The sequence below is a fragment of the Notothenia rossii genome (genome assembly GCF_949606895.1).
Source record: "Notothenia rossii genome assembly, chromosome: 5".
Lineage (NCBI taxonomy): Eukaryota > Metazoa > Chordata > Actinopteri > Perciformes > Nototheniidae > Notothenia > Notothenia rossii.
In genome coordinates, this window is record NC_136903.1 from 20,860,427 (window position 1) to 20,883,711 (window position 23,285).

Sequence of the window (23,285 nt, forward strand, 5' to 3'; positions counted from 1 at the left end):
CAAAACAACAGCAACCTGACATCAGGAACATTAGTCCTAGTTTTTAAAAACAACAGTTTTCTATGTTAATTTTCTGTTACTGAATCATGCCTCCCATTTGTCACCAGTTACTTGAAGCTGAGACGATGCGTAACATCTTTATGAACAGCTACCAGCTGTGCCACGAGATCAGCGACCGTGTGGTCCATCATTTTGTCCACTGCATTGAAACACACGGTAGACATGTGCTGTACCTCAAGTTCCTGCAAACCATTGTGAAAGCAGATGGAAAGTACGTGAAGAAATGTCAGGACAAGGTCATGACAGAGGTGAGATTATAAACGTTTCAAATCAAACCACTTTGTACTTTAATTCATTTGTGATGGTTACTGTTTCTTTACTTTGGATCTCTGTCTGTGTCCAGCTTGTGAATGGAGGCGAAGACGTGCTGGTGTTCTACAACGACCGCTCCTCATTCCCGGTGCTGCTGCAGATGATGGGCTCTGAGCGTGAGCGGACAGATGAGGATGGAGCTCTGGCCTACCACAACACACTGGTGGAGCTGCTGGCCGCCTGCACCGAAGGAAAGAACGTCTACACTGAGCTGAAATGCAACTCTCTGCTACCACTGGACGACATTGTTAAAGTTGTCACTGATATCCACTGTATACCAGAGGTAAGGGTTTGATAATAATACAAGTTCTCTCAATTTGACACATTAATTTTTGCCTGAAGTTACCTTGCATCTCATTTCTTTATACTCCAGGTCAAAACAGCCTATGTGAACTTTGTGAATCACTGCTACGTAGACACAGAGGTCGAAATGAAGGAGATCTACACCTCCAACCATATCTGGAAGCTCTTTGACAACTTCCTGGTGGACATGTCCAGTGTAAGGCTCTGTCAGACTGAAAGGTCATGCACTCTGTCTGATGCTATTCCAACGAGGCAGTCGAGAGACACCGAGGCTTACTCGTGTGTTAAATACATTCACAATTCACCTGCAAAGAAAAATGACAAAGCTGTGATGTAAGAGTGAGCTTGTTTTCTCTGTTTCTGAAGGTGTGCAACACTACCACAGACCGTAACCATGCCGACCTGGCCCTTGAGAAGTATGTGACGGAGACGGTGATGGGCATCATCAAGGGTTTCTTCAGCTCACCTTTCTCTGTCAACCACTCCAACCTGCAGGTAATGTTTTCACAATGAGTCCACTAAGCCTTAGGGACGCTTACTCAAACCACGGCTAAATCCTCTGCCAACTTTGAGCTCCTTTACGGTAAAATACAGTTGGGCAAAAAAGTATTTAGTCAGCCACCAATTGTGCAAGTTCTCCAACTTAAAAAGATGAGAGAGGCCTGTAATGTTCATCCTAGGTATAACTCAACTTTGAGAGACAAAATGAGAAAAAACAATCCAGAAAATCACATTGTCTGATTTTTAAAGAATTTATTTGCAAATTATGGTGGAAAATAAGTATTTGGTCAATAACAAAAGTTCATCTCAATACTTTGTTATATACCCTTTGTTGGCAATGACAGAGGTCAAACGTTTTTTTTCAGGATCTCTGCATTTCTCTACACTTTGAAAGAATATTATCCCTGCTCTCTCTCTCTTCACAGACAAACCAGTCTGTCTTCATCAAGCTGCTCCAGTCTTCTTTCAGGATCTACATCTGCACCTGGATCAACTCCGCTCAGAAGGCTAATATCGAGAGCTGTATCAAAACACTGGCTGATGTTGGTGGGTGCTGCTAATCTGCTTGAATACCTCAAAATGATGGAGACAGATATAGAAATACATTTAAGAAGTATCGATTTAATGTAATAGTAAGATCTCGCTGACACTACATTTCCCCGACATCTGACCCTCCGTGTTGTTTCTCAGCTAAGGCCCGGGCCATAGCCATCCCAGTGGACCTGGACGGTGAGGTCAACACTTTGTCTCTCAAGGTCCACAGCAACATGGTGCAACGAGCAGCCAAGGACTGGAGGACGTCTGCCCGCACCCGACCCCGCAAGGAGCCCCTGGGGGTCCCCGACTACAAGAACATCATTGAGAAGCTGCAGGTGAACATTTTTTACATTACTATGATCCTATACTTGCTAGCTGCCCAGAGACGACACAAAGCCACAGCAGAGCTTGAAGCCTTATACAAATGTCAGCTTGCTAATGTGCTTGCAATGACACTCGTTAAGTAAGTATAATGTTCATTCTTCAACCACTTTACCTAAACAATTTCATGAGGTCACCTAAAGATGTGAAGCAGGGTTTAAAGGACTATGCATAAGACACCCTGGCTGTTTAAAGCAACCGATCGAATAATAGTTGACAACATTTCACTTAAACTAAATGGTCAACCTCATAATGCTTCTATAGAAAAGGTTATAGGATCACCAGAGGTACGAGGCAACATCCTTTAGGGACCAAGAATATCTGCACAAGATTTCATGGCATACAGTTTCTTGAGATACTTGAGTCTGTACCAAAGTGTTAGGCATTTCCATTCCTCTAGCATGGCTGCTAGCATTGCTACAAGTTTACATTCACAGGATGTTTTTGAGGGCTTTCTGAATGGTCTTCAGCCGTATCCATCTATTCAGGACAGCATCAGATTGAGCCTTAATTTGTGTCTGTCTGTGATGTACAGGGGGTCGTGTCCCTTCTGGAGGAGCAGTTCAGTCCGAAGGTCCAGGCAGAGTTCTCCGTGCTGGTGGACGTCCTTCACAGCCCGGAGCTGCTGTTTCCAGAGGCTGCTCGGTTACGCTGTGAGAGCGGAGCGTTCATGTCCAAGTGAGTCAATGTCCATAACCTCGATATGGACCAAAAAGTACAGTTTTCATTTCTGAGGGACTGGAGGCCACTAGCGGCATGGTTTATGTAGAGATTTAGGATTGGGTTAGAATTTTTGACAAAAGTTGCAAATTGCTATTATCGTTTTTTATCTGATATTGTGTCGTGCTAAGTTTAAGATTGGCATTTCAAAATAGTGCCAGGATGTAAAATGAGCATTTACTTAAAGCTATACTTTAAACTACCACTTACTATAATTAGATTAGTTGACGAGGCTTTGGAGGAATCTTTTTTAAGTCAAGAACAATAGCTCAAAATATTATTCAAAAGTAAAAAGACAAACATTTAGCTTTTAAAATAAGCAATAGCAAATGCTAAAGAAAACAAATGTAATGTATATGTAGTCAGTGAACCAACAGATTAGATTTTTACCAAAGAAATTCACTGAAAAATAGTTTAATACATCATCAAACCTGCGGGGGTGCTATTAATCTGCTGCTACTGTCAGACCCCCCTGGAGAGCAGAGAAGCAGATTTCACCTGTAGTGGTGATCAATAAAGTGTTGCTTTGTTTTTACTCAAGAGCCAATGAGTGCATTAGCAGGAAACGACTGTGAATGATGCAGCACTTCTCTTGTCCCCCTGACAGACTGATCAAACACACCAAGAAGCTCATGGACAAAGAGGAGAAGCTGTGTATCAAGATCCTGCAAACACTCAGAGAGATGCTGGACAAGAAGGAATGCTTCCAGGATGCTGTGAGTGCATGGGCAATATGTCACAGAAACATGGTGTTATTTATGTGATTAAATTATTATTGAAACCCTTTTTAACAGTCAATATTTAGGAGTCTTCAAGAAATTATATGAATCTCTTACAATCTCACGGCTACATAAAGAAAAGGGTGAATAGGCCATCTTATCTCAATGTTTTCTGTGAATCTAGCCCTGTCTTTGAGTGCCAGGAGAGCTGTTCTCCCATCAGCAGTGCGGTGTAGTCCTTGTTTTCTCCCAGGTCTGTCGGCCCAGAGCCCAGACTCCCCTTCATCAGTATGCTGTGGGCCTTTCTCTGTTACATAAGACAGGGAGGCACTTGAGGACACACTCACACTGAGAGGGAGAATAGGAGGGAGGAAGGAAAAGGACGAGGAGGAGGGGGGCAAGCACTGAACAAACAAATCAATACTGCAGCGAGGGGGGGGTGCAGGAGCACATCTCCTGCTGCACCCCTCAGAGCCAGGGACTCATGGAGGAGGCTGTGTGTGTGTTTATTTGTTTGCCGAACCAAGATGGTTGAGGGTGGAGGGGGTGAGGGCCAAAGCACAAAAAAGTCAGGTCTGTAATCACCTTGTTGAAGGTTCAGGAGCGTTTGTTCCAGCTGCGTGGTGAGAGGAGGTGACGCTGTGCAATTCACACAACACTACGTGCTGCCTGGTTTGAGACTTCACCGTGTGCATGAAGAATAATTCTTAGTAAGAAGACAACAACTCAGTTGTTTTGGATTTCTCAGAGCTCAGTTTATTGAACATTGTCCTGAAGTGAACTTGGGGAAAGCATGTGTTGCTGTCCTCTGACCATGTGGAATTTCATGCAGACATGATTATTTTGGCCTGACACTGCTGTCCTGCTTAAGGCTTGTTGTTGCAGCACAAAAGCAACTACATAAATACAATGCATATGCCTTCACCCATGTTTCTGTTTAAGTGCATTATTAATACTGTCAAGACAACCTTTGTCAGTATAGTACATGCCAGCAGGTTTCACTTACAGCTGATGGAAGAGTCAGAGTTTTGTTTTCACTATTTGTGTTTGCTTCCTGTGTCAGCCAGCCAATGTAAATGATTCAACAGTTGTGTGGAACAAGATCTGAGGAATTTAAAGTGGAAAAACAGTCACTTTTATAAGAGCGGCTCGGAGCATTCGAGCAGCCAGACAGTGCGGTAACGATATGTGAAATGTCAGTTTGTGTAGGTGTGTGTGAGTGTGCTCAAGCATGTATTTGTGGCCTCTCTTTGTCATATCCCTGTAGCCCTGAGCGTGGAGCTGCAGCCTCACTGCACAGGAGCAAAGGAGAGGGAGGGAGGAGAGAGGGAGAACGATTGATGGAAATAATGAGAGAGGGAGAGGCAGACAGACAAAAACAGAAGGAGAGAGAGACAGAGTGACAGCCTCGGCAGCAGAGGTTGGTGGCTCCCCTGGGGTGCAATGAGTGGGTGGAGGAGAGTGAGAGAAAGAGATGGAGGGAGACTGATTGAAAGAGGGAGGGAGGGAGGGAGGCAGGCAGCCATGTGAGGAGCCATGTGAGTGGAAGGAAAAAAAAAAAGTGGGCAGCGGCTGCAGGGTGAGGGATTGGAGAAAAGCAGAGTCTGCTCGGTCCATGAGGAGACAGGGCAGGGGGTGCGCTTACGTAACAGCCTGCAGTGCCTGAGCCAGCGTCACGTGCAACATCACGTTCTGCCTCCCTCCCTCCCTCCCTCCCTCCCTACTCACTCTCACTCTTCTGTCCGCTCGCTGCCTTTCTCTCCCTCCTCTGCCCCCTCCATGCTTTGTCTCAGTCTTTCGCATTTTGTCTGCCCGCCCAAGTTATTTGTTCTCTTCCTCTCCCCTGTAGTCCGCCCAGGCTCTGCTCTCTGTTTGCATGGGTCATGCCAGGAGAGCTGAGCGGGCAGCAGAGGGAAGGTCTGCAGCCTTCACTGCTGCACTGCTCTTATTGGCTGCCAGATTTAAGGGCAGCCTCGTAAATGAGTGTGTCCCTGCTTGCCCTAAAGATGTTTGGGTGACAGTTTTTTGGGTAAACAATGGAAATGGAAGATTCAATTTTCAACTTCAAATCGTCACACACGTGTACAGCACCGAAAAATTTAAATGTAAACTTAACTCTTCCTTTATCTCATACTAGTATAATGAGCAGTGGGCAGAAAGCGCATTGGGGAGCAGTGTGGGGGTCCCTATGGACTGAGACACTGACACCCCAGCCGACTTGTAGCAATAATGCCATACTTTTACATTTTTCCATGGAGAAAATATGCATGACATACTGTACTATTTTAGACTTGCCATTTGTCATTTAAGAATAAGTTGATATTCTATAATTTTCAGTTTTTCAAATCCCATGAAAACCGAGTCAATAATACAACCCTACCCTGTCGTAGATACTCAACAGCAAGCACATGTGTTGCTACTGAAGACATACATCTTTAAAAGAGGGTCACAAATGTATAGATTGACAAAACAAAATCGTAATCACTTGGGCACAGTAGTGTTTTAAATAGTTACACTATCAGAAGTCAATAATGCATTTGTTGGGGACTATTTTCTGCTGAGGATTTATACACATTTGATGTGGGGTATCATGGGCACCATGATTGTATATGATGTCGGATTCAACACAATAAATTGTCATGTGGATTAATTTGCCACCACTGAGCTCTAGTTACTAAAGCGCTTACAATATAATATGATTGTAAAATGTGGAAAAAACTTGACACTAGAGCAATTAGATCTGATATATATGCTTTGGACAACATGTTGTCATATTTTCAGCAGACTATTTTGAATAGTTTATTGACAACAAGGAAGGTCTGTGGCCCGCTGAAATAAGTTATATCAGGTGTTGGATACATGGATAGAAAAAGTTATTATTGAAAATATATTGAAAACTACAAAAGAAGTATCCTTTTTTTACAAAGGCACACGTTTTGACAAGATTTATTTAAAAACGTGTCCATATTGTAGATGTTCTTTCCGTGAACACATGCATCCATGAAGGATGTAATGTGCTGCCAAGTGTATGTGCATGTTAGCGTGTGTTGTTCTCTGAGGGATTAAAAAAATCTAGTTATGTAATATAAACCACTTTCACACTCTTTGCTCCCTCTCTTTCACACTCATCCCTGTCATTCACATTCTGTCTGTCTGTCTGTCTCTTTCCTTTTATATTCCTGTGCGTCTCTTTCTTTCTTGCCAAGTTTCACACCACCTGCCCAAGACAAAGCAGATTTACAGATTACCACCCTCTTGATACTAAGCGCATCACACAGACGCATGTAGACACACACACACACACACACACACACACACACACACACACACACACACACACACACACACACACACACACACACACACACACACACACACACACACACACACACACACACACACACACACACACACTCCAAGGCGTGCATTGCCATGCCGGCCGTCCCCCTGTGGTTTTCCCTGTCTGTATACATGGCTTAGGTCCATCCACATGCAGCAGAGTCAGGGTGTGACCTTTGGTTGGATTGCATGCCCTCACCTATGGCTCACAAACAGCATCATCAGCAAGTTGGAGTCAGGAAATGCTGGACCTAAATGTGGACAGTCTTTGTTCTCTATTTTGAAAAGTCATGTTTGCTTTTACCATCCTAGTTAAGCTAAGAAGATCCTTCCGTTTCTCCTTCCTACTTCTTTCTTCTCTCCTCTGGCCCTTACTTCACTTGGTCCATCAGTCAGGTGTCTGTTAGCTGAGTGTTATTTTTTGGTTTCCATGGCGATGAAGGATTAGCACATGTTGTTTGTCTGTCTGGTCTGGCTGTGACTGGGCACAGGAAGCCGGTGTACCCTGCATGGAAATGCCCTCAGAGCAGGAGCACGGTGCTTTCCGGACCCGTTAAGTACTACGCCTCGGAGGAAAGAGCCATCCTGTGAAATTGCAAAAGGACTTGACTTCAGGGCCTCATGCATTTGATATGAATGAGATTAGTTGTCATTGTGAACAGTGTTTCGACACAGTTCATAGCACGTTATTTGAATCTGATTGCAGGCAAGTTAAGTCATTTGTGCACAGGGAGGCACATGACAGGCGACAGGGTGAATTGCAGTGTGTGTTTGGACTGATTGCTTATGGACAAAATAATAGAAACACCTTAGAATAAAACAATAGGTTTTTGATTAGTGTCTACTTGTGACTATTGTTCTTCTTTCTACATTACATCATTTTCTAAGCCAATTTTCTTCCTTTGTGTCCCTCTGTATGTTCCTTTATGTTGCTGTGGTAACGCATTTATGAAAAGGTAATCACACTTCTATTAAAGCTGTAAATCTGTAGATGAGTCACTTATGTGGACTATTCACTGCCATTGAGCTTGATGAAAAGGTCATAGGATCACCAAGGTCAGAAATTATATTTCGGTCCTAGCCACAGTGGAGGACGCACCATCAGACGACAAAGCAACGCCACCAGCATGGATGAAATGTATCAGACACAGCAGAGCTATTTCATAGGAAGGTGTTTCTCTTATTTTGTCCACCTTGAATACATGCTGCACCTTACCAGCTAGCCTCTCTGGAACATCACAGTCTTCCTAACACAACCAGTGCCTAACAATGTTAGTGAATCACATGTAACACTTCCATAGTGAACCTGCCGGCTGACACAGATGAACGCTTGTTTGCGCTGCTGGTCTGTTTTTCCCTGAACCACTCTCACAAATTGCTCTCACATGTGGGCTTAATTTGTTTTTCCTGATCTGCTTGTTTGTTTGATGAAAATGTTTTATGTGCTGTGGAATTGCAGCTTGAAAACATCATAAATGGCGGCACGTGATGCGTCAAAGCCACCACAAGCGAACATGTAATCATATTTCCGTAAAATGGATTTAAAACGAGCCGTTCCAATTGGGAAATTGGGAAATTTGTGAGTTCTGTTTGATAGTTCTATTTATACTTTAAGAGTCAAATTCTGGTGGAAATGTTGAATCTTGGTAAGATCAATCTGAAATGACTGAAGTTTGACTGTGGGAGACCTTTCTGTTGGAGCCAAAAAGTCTCCTGCAAAGTTGAAAGACCCCCTTTAAAATCACAGAAAAATAGAGTTGACCTGACGTCACTGTCCTGAATGGCAGCTCCAGCCCTGTCTCTGTCTCCCACATCTCTCTCTTTACTCTCTCACTCCGTGTCCCCAAAGGATCTGAACTAAAACAGCAGGATAATGTGACAGTATGTGTCTTAGTTTCCTGATTTTGTCCTGTTCATAAAACAACTCCCTTGGTGAGAAAGCCTTGCAGAACCACATTGATGTAGATATGTATTATATTACAGACAGCTCCCACTTTAAGCTTTTCAATTTCCCTGCAGCTCCCGGCTGTGGAGGAGCTCACTGAGTCCTTAGAGACGTCTGAAGCCTTTGTTGGATAACTTGCAAGGCATGCCTTTATACTGTGCGTGATCAGATTTCAGTTTTAGTATCATGTGCTAACTACAACAACAATAGATGGCAGAGTTTCAGTTGGAAACTCTGCACTGAACAAAGTGCAGTTTCTGCTGGGACTAAATGTTGCTTCCTGATGGTGAAGTTGTTGGATATTACTCGACCCTCACATGGCCTTTGGGGACCTCTGCTTCTACTTTTTCACAGCGTACTTGAACAGAGTTTCCCACTGTTGACAAAAGACCCAGCGTTCTCTCAGGTTTCTGTTGTTGGAGAAAGTAACCCCCCTGATTGTTTGGGTAACATTCACCTCTCCTGTGTACTGAGTCTTTGCTTTATTCAACCTTGTCTGACCCGAGCAGCTCATGCAGCCCCCCGGTAGTGTCTGTCCTGGTTCAGACTTCGTTCTGACCACCTCTGCCTGTGAGAGCTTTCAGATCACCTAGAGGAGCAAAGCACAGTGCAGGCTTTGTCTCTTTTTCCTGGATGCAAAGTCAGAGAGATCTGCAGACAGCTGAGCTGCGAGTGGGCCAGGGAGGGAGGGGAGGAGAGGGGGTGCGAGGATGCCGGAGGTGGGGATCTGCAGCTCATCCGTAGCGTGGACCCCAGAGCCGCAGTGTGGCGTGCCGGTGCACATTTTAAAATGCCACGACTGTCTGCTCCTCGCTGGGTTTTGTTTGTTCCTCTCTTCCTCCCCCTCGCCCCCACTTCCTCTCACTCCTCCTTATTTCTGTCAGTTCTTCTACCTCTATTTCTATCTCTCTTTCTTTCTCGTGGCTCTTACATCACCTGACTGGAGTTTTTTTCCTCGTCAATGCAGCAGCAAGCAGATGAGTCAGGCTGGGCTGACTCTTCTCCATCGCCATTCTGCCTCCCCTCTGCTCTCCTCTGCTCCCCTCTCTCTCTGCAGCCCGAGCCAGCAGACTGCATCGCCCAGAAGGGAGGCGAACAAGAGTAAAAACCTGTCACCCCGACCCTTTTAACTTCCCCCCCCCACGGAGCATTTATTTCACTGGTGTTTGAGAGTGGCGCAAAACAATCACTTCTTCTGTAAGAAAAGAGGAACATGTTAAGTCAAATGGGATTTTAATCTGCAATCAGTCCAAGAGGGTTCATTGGGAAGCACTGCTTAAAAAGTGTAGTGCTGAGTTTGTGGTTGCACTGATCTTGTGTCTGTGCATTACTGTGTGGAAAGGAGAGAGGCTACCTCAACGGATACTCACCTTCAGTTCAAGAAGTGTGTCTGTGTTTGTGAGACGGCTCAGCCAGACAGTGCAGGCAGACAAGTGTCTCTGCTGACTACAGATGAGATGGAGTGTTTACTGACACAGGGAGCATCAGCTGCACGTGCGCCTCCATCTTCACTCCTCACTGCACTTAGTTTGAGCCTCTTCAGATGGACTTTACCCGGGTGTCCTTAGCGGCGAGGCTTTGAGGTGCCTCATTTGTCTCATCATGCAGTTCGTAGGGTTGCTGGAAGTATTCAGTAGTGACCAGTTTTTCCCTTTGGATGGTTCAGTTTCAGTGTTAAGCAGAGGCTTTTTTTCCTTTGCCTCATAACTGCTGTTTGCAATGCACCAGCAACAGCTTTAAACAATGCTCGCAAAAGCAGCTACACAGATGAGTCAGATATAGCTGAATACCAATTAGCAATATTTGTCAGCTTTAATAGAGGGGGTGAACATCACAAAAAGAGAACTTACACAAGAGGCCAGATAATCGCTGCCTGAATGTTTGGTCGCAAACACTGCAGGATTGTGTAATGTAATAAGGAGAATCTTATGATCGTGTACTGTATGCCAAGCACAGCAACACTATTATCTGAGCGGAACAAAGGATTGTCATCTTTGACTGACTCAAACACAAATTCCCTGATTATTCAATTAATCCTTTAGTGTAGGGCCGAGTGACGCATGGAAAATCTAATATTACGGTATTTAACAACAACTCGATGTGGATATTTTGACAATAATGAACCGTTGCCTTTTGGTGCTTTCACAAGATATTTCCACAATGACATTTTTTATAAATATTTATACTGTAAGCAATATGGATATAATGACTAAGTGGGTAAAGGTAAATAAGTGTATACAATGTATTAAAACAGAAGCCTATCTTCAGATTACTAAAGAGATTTAATCAACAAAACAATTAAATTAAAAGCAACAAATAATCACATTTGATGAGCTGGAGACAGAAAATAAAGATTAATGTTTTTAATGGATAAATACATTTAAAGATAATTAACCGCTTGTATCAACACCTCAGTACTTCCAGAGTTTAAGCTTCACCAAAACTGTATTTACTGCAAAGCTGAAATATTTTCCGGTGTTTCTGTTATTTTGTCCACCACCTGTGACTCAGGGGAAGGCAGATTGTCCTTCTAACGTGTTTCCGTGGAAACCACAGGTAGCTCCTTGCAGTCTATTCACTCTTTAGCTCCACCCTCCAATAGATCTGTTTATCCACCTATTCATCCGTCCTTCCTGTCTGTTGATCAATAACGATGCTGGTGGTGTGTCATCATAACAAGGACATTTTGCGTTCTAAGGTTACCATAGAAACTGTTGCTGACCACTCTTGGTCCATACATTCTTTATAACCCATCCATAGACCCCATGATGGCCTCCTCCGGTTGCCAATTAAAATAGGTGGTGAGGAGCACAATGCAAGCATCCACCTGTCAATCACACTTTGATTACACAACCAGCGAGGGGAGCTTATCTCTATGAATCCTTTAATCTTGTTCCTGCTCATCTTCGTCAAATGTCATATGAGATGCTCAGAGATGTTAGTGTAAGTACAAAATAAAACTTTTTATTAAATGTGTAGCTACAAAAACTGGTATTGGTTTAACAAAAACATCATCATACATACAAATTCAAACCAGAATCGTGTGTATGTATGATGTGTGTGTGTGTGTTTTTTTCTATTTGTATTTGACAACATTTTGTGCACTCACTCAAGACATCAATATTGTCAAAGTTGCTTTTTATGAATTTGTATATGTGGTTTGCAAAAAAGTTGTAGTTTAGGTTGATTATAAACCTTTACACTATTGTCTCACGTTTAAGAAAAAAGACAACATTGTTGCTGCCATCAGGTAATATTTCATAGATGCTCAGTTAGAATCTAGTTGATCTACAACACTGTCACTGTCATGAACCTGAATGAGAGTCTCAAATGTCTTTGTTTCTGTGAGCCATTGCTCCCGACAAGAAAGAAATGCATTATGGGAAGACTGTGACAATTCCTATTATGTGGTATATGAAATCTGCAAAGCCCTATGTTGATATAAACGAACGAAATGCAACACATGTTCTCTTGGATGCAATATTGTTTCAGTGTTATGTTTACAACACTGAAATGAAGTTATTTCGGCTGACAAAATGCTGCTTTTTCAAAAAGTGACAAATATGATATTTCTAGTTTGACGGCAGGTGACATGGATTTAACATCATGATTTTCTGTCTCCGCAGGGAAACGATTTGAGAAAGATCCTGCTCACACGCTACTTTGGAAATCAAAAGCTTCTCTCGAAGTTAGAGCTTGGGAGTGGAAACAGCTCATCTGGCGGCTTTGTCAAGCCGTCATCTGGAGGTACTGAGACCCCCCCCCCCCCCCCCCAAAGAAAAAAAACAACTCTATAGACACTGCAATAACTACTCACTGCAGGGAAAACAACAGCAGCTAACATGACGGCTCTTTGACTTTGAATCAGGTTAACCAATATATAAAGCACCACATCAATATACATAGTTATTTAAAGCATTTTTTACAAATGTATGTATGGGCATTTTCGTTTTTCCAGCCAAAGACACTGTGTAGTGTACATACATCTATTAACCCGACCGAAAATAATTAAATGAAAATATCAATATGTACAATGAAGCATTTAACAGACATTATTTTAGTTATTCAAGTAATTAAATAAATATCCTAAACAACAACCTACAAAAAAAGGTGTCATTCGTAGTGAATAGACACGTGCAATTGTGAATGTTTTATTAGTGAGTTAGGAAGCTGGAATTTAAGAAGCTATTCATTATCTGTACATCTTCTATGGCATTTTTGTTCTAACAATATAGAACAATGAAAACACTGGTCGTTATAACTGCGTGGTTATGTCTGTTTGGAGCACTTTTATGTTACGTTTTTAATATTCTCTGCAGCATGTTCTCCGATGCTGGACTCTGACAAGCCGGGCAGCAGTGTGGTGGAGATCCAGTGTCTCCTGGACAACGTTGGAGCATCAGAGCTGGTGATTGACCTCATCGTCAACACAAAGAACGACCGGGTGTTTGAGGAGAGCATCCTTCTGGGCATTGCCCTTCTCCAGGGCGGAAACACACAGACACAAGTGGGCGACACAGACACTCAAATCCTTTTATTTCCGTCCATATTGATCTTCTATAACCTTCAGATTTATGTTGACTAATACTCTGCCTCCCACCAGAACTCCTTCTATAACCAGCTGTTCAAGCAGAAGAAGTCTGAGAGGTTCTTCAAAGTTTTCTACGACCGCATGCGTTTGGCCCAGCAAGAGATCCGCGCCACCGTGTCCGTCAATATGTTCGAGGTCAACTGCAGGAAAAGGGATGATGACAGTGACGTCAGCAGCGTCAGGTCGAAGAAAGGTACAGTCGAGTATGGATGCATTTTAATCTTTGAATTATAACCAACACACCACTGCTCTTTGGGGTTAACCACATCCTCGAGTGTGTTTAGAACACATTTGTCTTATTTGCTGTCTTCAACATGGAGCTGTGGAAAAAACTAATCAGAAAGCAATCTTTATATAGATTGAACATGGATAATGATGTCAGATGTACCTAGGGATGAGCATTTACCAGTGACATACTGAATCAGTGGGGCCATGCCTTAGGCACAGCCAAACTTTTACATTGTAATGGGCTTCGAAGGAGCGAAAAGCCACAAAATAGACTAAAATATAATCTTAAAAACCAAACTGCTCTTATCTACAGTATGTGTGGTCCTCGAGTTCAGGTTGACTTGGAGTTTACAGTATACAATGGAAAAGGATAAATCCAGAATGATCTTTGTAGCCCTGCTGACCTCTGTGCGACTGTTGTTTCTGCAGTCACATGTCAGAGGCCATGTGACGCCCACATCACAAGCCTACCACAAGACCATTTTATCCAAATCAGTTACTTTCATTCAACAGAACCCAACTAAATAATTTATTTTGTAACATGTCAAAGTAAAGCCTGCCATTGATCATTACCTGAAATGGTATCCTTTGCATGTTGCATGTATCAACTTAATCTAAAAGTGAATGTATTTTCCAATGATGTATATTTTTTTCAAATATGTCCTTTGTGCTATACTCTAGATAAAGACTCAGGGCTTTATATGAGGGAGGACATGCGTGGTCAGCTGAAGGAGGCCTCCTCAGCGACCTCCAAAGCCTTCTGTGCCTTCAGAAAGGAGCTGGATCCCGACCTCGAAGGCTTGGGACACAACAGTGAGATGGCCGGTGCCGAAGAAGTTTTAGAAGAAACTCCAATGAGCCCAGCCATCACCATCATGAAACCAATCCTGCGTTACCTACAGCTGCTCTGTGAGAACCACAACACAGACCTGCAGGTACAGGCCCCTTTTACGATTGAGAGTGACCTTGAAGTTCAAGTTTTCTGAAATTGACTGCTGATTTATTGTATTTATCCTCTGAATCCAGAACTTTCTGCGCAACCAGAACAACAAGACAAACTACAATCTGGTGTGTGAGACTCTTCAGTTCTTGGACTGTATTTGTGGAAGCACCACCGGAGGCCTAGGGCTGTTGGGCCTTTACATTAATGAGAGTAATGTGGACCTGGTTCGCCAAACCCTGGAAACCATCACAGAGTACTGCCAGGGACCCTGCCATGAAAACCAGGTAGATGGAGGGTTTGTTAATGTGGAGGCTTATTCTAAAATGTGTATTTTATTTTTGTACTCAAAATCTTGGAAACATTTAGTAAAATAAACATGCGGCAACAAGGACGACCTAGAGAGAGAACAAACAGCAATGCAATAATGTATTGATAAGTAATTAGTCTGCCTAGCAATTTAATTATTCAGAATGTCTCCTTAATTTTTACATTAATCCTTTATCTCACACGTGTGTGTTTATAGGGTATTACCATTAATTTAAACATGGCTCAGTCAATCGTAACCAAGGACAGTAACTATGCATTTCATGATATTGATCTTGCCCTCTTCTTTTCTGTGTGTATGTTTGTCAATGTTCTCCTGATCTATTTATTTATTTTCTTATGTGCATTCGCTTGAACTATACACCTCTTTTTTCCAGAGCTGTATAGCCAAGCATGAGTCCAATGGCATTGACATTATTATAGCACTGATTGTGAACTCCATCAACCCCCTGGGGAAGCATCGGATGGACCTTGTGCTGGTGCTGAAGGTGAGCGCCTCGTGCCTCTGAGAGCCTGAGAGGCTGCTTGCAATAACGCACTGGCATTAGAAGCCATCACTATGGCAATACTTACCTTTTTCTTTAGAGCAGTAATTACCCATAGTGCTAGAGGCTGGGAACAAGTAACTGGAGGTAGTTTGACCAAATCCAGATTGTTTTAAAGAGCAATGCTGCAAGAAAGGCATGATTCAGAGAATAAAGTGCCACATCTGCTTCATTGGTAATGATGTTTGCATGTGGTTTTTGATGTGTAGACACGTGTATAGCTGTGAAACTGCTAAGGATTTCAATTGTACAACCCAATTTAAAAAAAAAAAAAGTTTTCAAGTGTTTTGATTCTGCTAAAAGAAATCTCATCCATTGATTCCTGAATAGTTTGTAGATTACAGTTGATCAAAATCTAAAATCTCATTGGCTTGTGTTGTAGAACAATGCCTCCAAACTCTTATTGGCTATCATGGAGAGCCGTCATGACAACGAGAACGCAGAGAAGATTCTCTACAAGATGAGACCCACTGAACTGGTGAGTAGCTAGGTCCCATGGAAAACCTGTTTTCACCTCACTGTAGGTCGCAGTAACTTTTCACACTGTTTGTGCATCAGGTGGATGTCATGAAGGAAGCCTACGCCCAGGGCCTGGAGAGTGAGGAGGACGAGGACAGTGTGGGAGACCAGATCAAGCCCAGAGATGTCGGACACAACATTTACATCCTGGCCCACCAGGTGATGAAAATGCTTGAGCTGTTTTTTATTCGTGGGATAGGCAATACTGCATTTCCTCTCTTTGTCTGTCTGACCTTCTGCCGACCTCAGGGCCGTGCATAAAGTGTGTTTGTGTGTGTGTCCACGTGCATGCTCCAATTTAAGTGTGTCTCCTGCTCTAAATGATGAATCACTGCTCTTCGATGAAAGAATTGCTCTGCCAGTTTTACCAAAATTAGCTTTCAGGATGTGACACTGGTTGTGCAGACAGGTGGGCTGTAGGTGTTCACTGAAGCAGTCGTTAGTCACTGTATCACTAAACTAAATATCCTTTGCCACATTTGCACACCGTTTTCAGCATTAAGGAAATGAGACGGAAGTGTTGTGTCATTGAAGTGTGTGTGTGTGTGTGTGTGTGTGTGTGTGTGTGTGTGTGTGTGTGTGTGTGTGTGTGTGTGTGTGTGTGTGTGTGTGTGTGTGTGTGTGTGTGTGTGTGTGTGTGTGTGTGTGTGTGTGTGTGTGTGTGTGTGTGTGTGTGTGTGTGTGTGTGTGTGTGTGTGTGTGTGTGTGTGTGTGTGTGTGTGTGTGTGTGTGTGTGTGTGTGTGTTATTTTTAGTTAGCGAGGGCAGTCCAAGTCTATCAGGTTCTCACTTCTGTCAAACAGGATATCTTTGTCAAACCTGTCAATTTATTTATTTTTATCTCAAATAAGTGAAAACATCCACACATATCCACCGATGACACACAGACTTTGACATAACTAATAAAGTATATATTTAAATATATGAGCCGGGGTTTGCTCCTCAGGCCAGCTGCAATTCATTGTCAGTGTGTGTCAGATAAGAAATGCATAATGAATAATTAAATAAAGATTCAATAATACAGTAAACTATTGTACTATTTCCCAGGCAACCATGGGATTTATAGACAGCCCATTGCAACAATTCTGCATTCTCCTTTGGCAATTATATATTATTTACTGTACAGAAAAAAAGTGGTGGTATGACAACGCTCACATTTTTTCTGCTTCTCCCAAGTTACCAACTTCATTTATTCCAGGTTTAAGCATCCAATACTATTTAACAGAAGTGTTAACATAGAACTTGGATAAATGGCAACATGGATAAGATACATAATTATCATGCTGTAAAGTCTGGGTGTAGAACCTATATGTATATTTAATGTAACTCCAGCTTCTAGAGCTCTTCATTTCACCATTATTTGGCTTTTCTGCTCTTCTGTATTCTTATTTTCCTGTGAAGTTGCATCATCTTTTTTACACTCCAATTGATTGTCTCAGTGTCTGTTTTAAAGCGTTAAATGGTATTTCACATTATGGTATTGTTGTGGGAATCATGGGAAATTATTTGTATTGAGACAGTTATTGTCATTGAGACTGCCCTGTTGGTAAAAAACATTAAATGGCTGCATCATTTTGTTTTTCAATCCTAGCTGGCCCGACACAATAAGCTCCTCCAGCAGAGCCTGAGGCCGGGGTCCGGGTTGGGCCTGGGGGCCGGAGCGGACCCCGACAACGAGAAAGACGACGCCCTCCTTTGCTATGCCAACCACACAGCTCAGATAGAGGTAACTCTCATCATTACTTCATTTATGTAAACACTGATACTTGTTTTTTCCCTTCTCACTATTACAAAATATCTATAAACCCGTAATGAGAACTTTTTGCTGGTTTTCCATTTGCCAGATTGTGCGTCACGACCGCACCATGGAGCAGATCGTGTTTCCGGTCCCTGACATCTGTGAATACCTCACGGACGAGTCCAAGACACGTGTGTTCACCACCACGGAGAGAGACGACCAGGGCAGCAAGGTTAACGACTTCTTCCAGCAGTTCGACAACCTCTACAACGAGATGAGGTGGCAGAAGAAGATCCGCAGTAAGTCTTCACATTCAGAATCCAGCACTTGCAAAAATAATGATGGTGGCAGCAGAGCGGGCTGGTAAATCATGATTATCAACCAGAGTGGCTGGTTATTGTTATTTCCAGAATAAATTGAAACGCCTGCAGCAACTGTGTGTGTTTGTGTACTGAGTTTGTGTCCCTGTACTTATTAATGCTTCCTGTTCTGTTTGTGCAGAGAAAAAGGCTGTGTTCTGGTTCTCACGCAACATCTCTCTTTGGGGGAGCATCTCCTTCTACTTGGCCTGTCTGCTCAACATCGCTGTGGCCGTCTTCTACCCATTTGGTGATGATGGAGATGAGGGTGAGAATATATTGGTGAATGAGGAGATCATTCGGTTATATAAACGGTTAGATTATAAATTATTATTTACAGTTCTTAATAGGGGTTTGTCCTGCGTTCGTGGATATAGCACACTGACCATCAAACCATTTATTGGTAAAAGAAATATACCATAACATAAAAGCATATTATTATTATTATTATTATTGTGTTTAATTTATTATTTAAAATGCGGTCATAAATGGAAACACAAATACAGGACTGAAGATAAAACTTTGAAAACCATGAACAAATAGAAATCGATGAATTGATTTCAACAAACATGTACAAACTGCACAGGTTTGAAAATATTTATTTTGAGTTAATTCAAGTGACAGGTGATAAAACTGTGCACCCACTATTAGTTAAGGACATAATTTAAAAGTGACGCTTGACTGAACGAGGATATCACATTTATACCTGACTCCTCTGGCCTAGGAGGAGTCACAAGTGAGGGAGACGAGGAGGCCAAATAAGGCATTGTCTTGACTTGCGAGGACACTTGAATAGAACAAAGACATTGTTGTACTCATGGTGACTAGGCTTCTCCAACTATGACCGGTCAAACTATCTGCTTTGAAAATACCTATTGTTTTCAGCACTTTATTGCGCTGTGGGATTGCATTTGAAAACGCCTCTTGGCTGTCACCTGAGTTTGTGTGTGTTTGAAGGTGATTGTTACGACCCGCCCCCTACTCCGTGGTAGTGGCTCGTGGGGAGACCCGTAACATAAAAGAAAAAGCACAAAAAAAACAGTACTTGATAGCGATAATTTATTTGATGTACAGCCGTTTACTCACTCAAGCCATCCGGCAAACGAACAAGGTCTGAAGGACTGGCCAAAAGAAACAAAAAGAAGGAGGGGGCCCGAGCCAGCCACACCACGGGCCGTAGGACCCCGAGCTTCCCTCCCCTAACCAGAAATCCAACTAAATCCTATGGGAAACAAAATAAAGCCACAAACACTAGACTACCAGGTCCTCCAGGCTACACATCAAAACATCAGCAGCAATGGGGTCTATAGCTCAAAAGCAGCAGAGAGATCGTCAAAAGAACAGAGTCTTCCGGCATTAGGATAGCTGACCGATCCTTCTCCTCCAGTCTCTCCTTATATCCCGGCTGAGTGGAATCTAGGAACACCTGGGTAGAGGCGGAGCCAGGGGCAGACCAGGTGCACCAACAAGCAGGGGAGCACGTAACAGTGATAAAGAGCCGCAGTACACTTTTTAGCCTGGTTTGACTTTTGTCCATAGCAGTGTTTGTATATCTTGTGCCTCACTTTAATCATCTTTATTGGTATTCACCCATGTGATTCCCCTGTTGTAGCTCTGCACAACTTCACCCAGAGGTGTAATCAGTCAGGTTAACTGAAAACACCTGCATGGGGGTACAGAGCCTCCATCACTCCATTTATTTATTTACTTATTTATTTATTTATTTACATGGGAATGTGCACACTAATCAACATCTCAGAGTTTGCTATTCAGCTAATTAGTTAGATAGTTCAGATGTACAGGGCAGGATATGATACTACAAAGGTAATAGTGGTAGTAGTAGCAAATATATTTTAAAACATGAGATACGAGGTATTCTGGTTCCTTATGATTTCAGGTCTGATGTGCTTTTTGCCATCTCTTAAGTTTATGTTAAAGGTAAGTTAAGTAGTGCTTTCTTACAGTATGTCAAAATAAATACTTTTCAGGGAGTGGGTTGCCTTGACTGAAATAACTGTTTACTCAAACTTTGGTTGTCTCTTTTGCACCAAAGCACTAGGGCTGCTCGATTATGGCAAAAATCATAATCTCGATTATTTGGGTCAATAATTGATATCACGATTATTAAAAACGATTATCCATTTACTTTGAAAACATCCATTTATTGGAGAAAAAAATGTTGAACAGTATGTTTTTAACAGTTGATTACCCTGAACTTTAAGTATAATTCAACTGAAAAACCAATAAAAAAACTAAATGTGTTTGAAAAATAATAATCGTTTTATTTCGATTACGTTGTTTTCGTAATCGTTGCAAGCCATAATCGTAATTGCGATTTAAAATACGATTAATTGAGCAGCCCTACAAAGCACTCCCCTCTGGTAGTTTCCCTTGTTGCCCTGCTGCTATTACCATGTCCATATTATGAACTGACTCAGTGTGGGAGGTGCAAGCCCATGTAAAAGGAGAAGCAAATGATCAAAATTGTACTTTCATACAATATAATAATAAATAATAATGCATTACATGTTTTATTAGAGCGCTTTTACAGGTGCTCAAAGCGCTTTACAATTACACATTACACATATTAGACATGTAAGAGTCATTACTGTGGACAATACTCACAGGAGCAAATACGGGTAAAGTGTCTTGCCCAAGGACACAACGGCCTGACGCAGTGGCAGCCGAGGGGGGATTCGAACTGGAGTTCACCAACGCCCCTTGATCTGATGACCAACGCTCTAACCACTGCGCCAAAACCGCCCAATATGCCCAATATGTGCCCAATATGGAAAAAGCTATTGGCCTTTTGTTCAGGTGGTTTTAGTGTCTTTTTGTAAATGGCCTAATTGGTTACTACCCAACTTCATGTCTTTATATGGCATTGATCTGCAGTATAGGGAAGGTGCATTCAGGTGTTGTTTAATGTGCCACTTCAATACCAGTCACAATCTGGGGCTTTTCAAGATCTAACACGGATGGGAGCAAAATGCGGTTTTTGTGTTATAGTGTGCTCAAATGTTGTTTTTCCCTTATTTAAGTGTTCTCCTAAAGAAGCCTCTCTAATCAGTAAAGGATCAGGGCATTGCAGTTTCATAAAGAATCCTGAGCTTCAGTTCAATGGTTTACAATGCGAGCTGAAAAAGCAGTTCTGAATGATGAAGCTGAGCGTCCCTGCGGACCACTGTTTTGACATTTTAAAGTGTTGCCTCTCATTCTGTTTTGCTAAGTTCAGCTCTTACCTCAGGTGAATAATTAATGAGAGAAATGCCACAATATTTTAGAGCACTGATGTGCGCTACTTTAAGTTCTGCCTTTTTTTTTCTCATGACCAGGCACCTTGTCCCCCTTTTGGAATATCTCGCTGTGGGTGGCGCTGGGGGTGTTCACCTCATTACTTGCCTTCTTACCCAAGCCACTGGGCATCCTGTTCCTCCTCGTCTCCCTCATCCTACGGGCCATCTACACTATGGGCCTCGCCCCTGCTCTGTTGCTGCTGGGTGCTGTCAATGTAAGTAGTGTTACTGGGGGAAATGTCCATGTTTGTCTTCCCACACATCAAAGCAAGCGTCTTCATGACTCTTTTCTTCCCTTTTAGCTGTTCAACAAGTTGGTCTTTCTTGTAAGTTTTGTGGGGAACCAGGGGACATTCACCCGAGGCTACAAAGCAGTTGTTATGGACATGCTCTTCATCTACCATTTGGGCTACGCCATCATCTGCGTCCTGGGTCTCTTTGTGCACGAGTTCTTCTACAGCTTTTTGGTAAGAAATGTCTCAAAAAATGTCAGTTCAATTACAGTGTGAACGATTGATTAGTGTTGCACTTCAGATATAAACGGTTGCTAATGTTGACCTCCTCTCAGTTGTTTGACCTGGTGATCCGAGAGGAGACTCTGCTCAACGTGATAAAGAGTGTGACCAGGAATGGCCGCTCTATTATTCTGACGGCTGTTCTGGCGATCTTCCTCGTCTACTTCTTCTCTATCATCGGCTTCCTCTTCCTTAAGGATGACTTCCGCATGGAGGTCGACCGTCTTCCTACACCAGGTCAGAACCTGTTAAAACACTCTTAAGTGATTCTTAACTGCGCCTCGCAGAGTAAAGGGACCAAACACTGTATCTTGAACAGTTTATTCATTATTAGTAGATTGTACCTGACACCTGGTGGAGCTTAACTCTTGTCTTTGCAAAAAAAACTCTAATATGTATTCACTGGCCATGTAGTTGCTATATTCCTGATAAAGTCTTACAATTCCCCCTCGTGTCAGGTCCATACTGCATTAAATGACTCCAAAATACTTTGAACAAAAAAAGACAGAATTATGAGAGTGCTCGTGAATTTATACTTATTTTTTGTATTTTCTGAGGCTGATCTCCTCCTGAATTTAACCTGAAACATCTCCTGAACCTGCACTCTTTTACACTGCCCTCATAAACGTCTGTGTTGATCATTTTCTGCCCCAGACGTATCAATTACTCGTGGTAAATCTGAAAAGTTAATGAGTTTCAAACCTTGTGCAAAATACAAGATAAGCAGCAGACTGGGCAGTCTATACACGGTGCATCAGAAACTTTAACATTCACAGTAACTTTCAGCTATTGTTTATTTCTCCTTTTATTTAATTATATTTCTTGATAGGAACTGTAGAAATAACGTTGCTCTGAACAATGACCACATAAAACGTGTTGGAAATGTACGGTGAACTGTATATACACACCCAGGCACATGTTTTGAAAACACTGTGGAGAGCGTGGGTGTGTTAATGAGTTTCTGCACATTGGTCCAACGGTCATGTGCACCTGTTGCATAACCTGGTGGCCATGCCATCCTGTGTTTTGCTGAATAGAGCTCAGCAGACACGGCAGTGTTGGCTTATGTAAGCAGCCTCGCTCACTCACTCCTGTCTCTCCGTGAACTGTGGGGCGAGCATAGGCATCAGAGAGCACCCTGTCCACACTGCTGCCGCGCCGAGGCTGTGACCCCTGCCCCCCGCCTCAGCCGCTCCGCCCCCCCTCTCTTCCTCTTCCTCTTGTCTCCCAGCCTTGCCCTCTGTCCTCCATTCTGTCAGGAAAGAAAGCCTCTCTGTTGACACTGGATCAGGTGTACAGTTCTCTGTCACACTCCAGCACGACTCCTCTGCTGCTCGGGGCTTTACCGATGTGCAAATGATTTGTTCAGGTTTTTTCAGCAACACTTTGCCGCCCACCCAGCAGCTGCCGT

General features: G+C 42.7%; 1 protein-coding gene across 3 annotated transcripts in view; it reads left to right on the top strand.

Annotated features, from left to right (window-relative positions):
• Positions 1–23,285, top strand: part of itpr2 (inositol 1,4,5-trisphosphate receptor, type 2) — a 59,922-nt gene that overhangs the window by 24,599 nt on the left and 12,038 nt on the right. For all 3 annotated transcript variants that reach the window (XM_079681477.1, XM_079681476.1, XM_079681478.1), the window contains 22 exons: positions 108–308; positions 404–655; positions 746–871; positions 1,042–1,170; positions 1,602–1,722; positions 1,867–2,048; positions 2,630–2,772; positions 3,422–3,530; positions 12,444–12,564; positions 13,137–13,324; positions 13,421–13,601; positions 14,318–14,571; positions 14,663–14,863; positions 15,281–15,391; positions 15,831–15,926; positions 16,007–16,126; positions 17,558–17,692; positions 17,811–18,003; positions 18,206–18,331; positions 21,399–21,574; positions 21,662–21,826; positions 21,928–22,111. In XM_079681477.1, the coding sequence (XP_079537603.1) occupies positions 108–308; positions 404–655; positions 746–871; positions 1,042–1,170; positions 1,602–1,722; positions 1,867–2,048; positions 2,630–2,772; positions 3,422–3,530; positions 12,444–12,564; positions 13,137–13,324; positions 13,421–13,601; positions 14,318–14,571; positions 14,663–14,863; positions 15,281–15,391; positions 15,831–15,926; positions 16,007–16,126; positions 17,558–17,692; positions 17,811–18,003; positions 18,206–18,331; positions 21,399–21,574; positions 21,662–21,826; positions 21,928–22,111 (3,514 nt within the window). The remainder of the gene's footprint in view (positions 1–107; positions 309–403; positions 656–745; positions 872–1,041; positions 1,171–1,601; positions 1,723–1,866; positions 2,049–2,629; positions 2,773–3,421; positions 3,531–12,443; positions 12,565–13,136; positions 13,325–13,420; positions 13,602–14,317; positions 14,572–14,662; positions 14,864–15,280; positions 15,392–15,830; positions 15,927–16,006; positions 16,127–17,557; positions 17,693–17,810; positions 18,004–18,205; positions 18,332–21,398; positions 21,575–21,661; positions 21,827–21,927; positions 22,112–23,285) is intronic.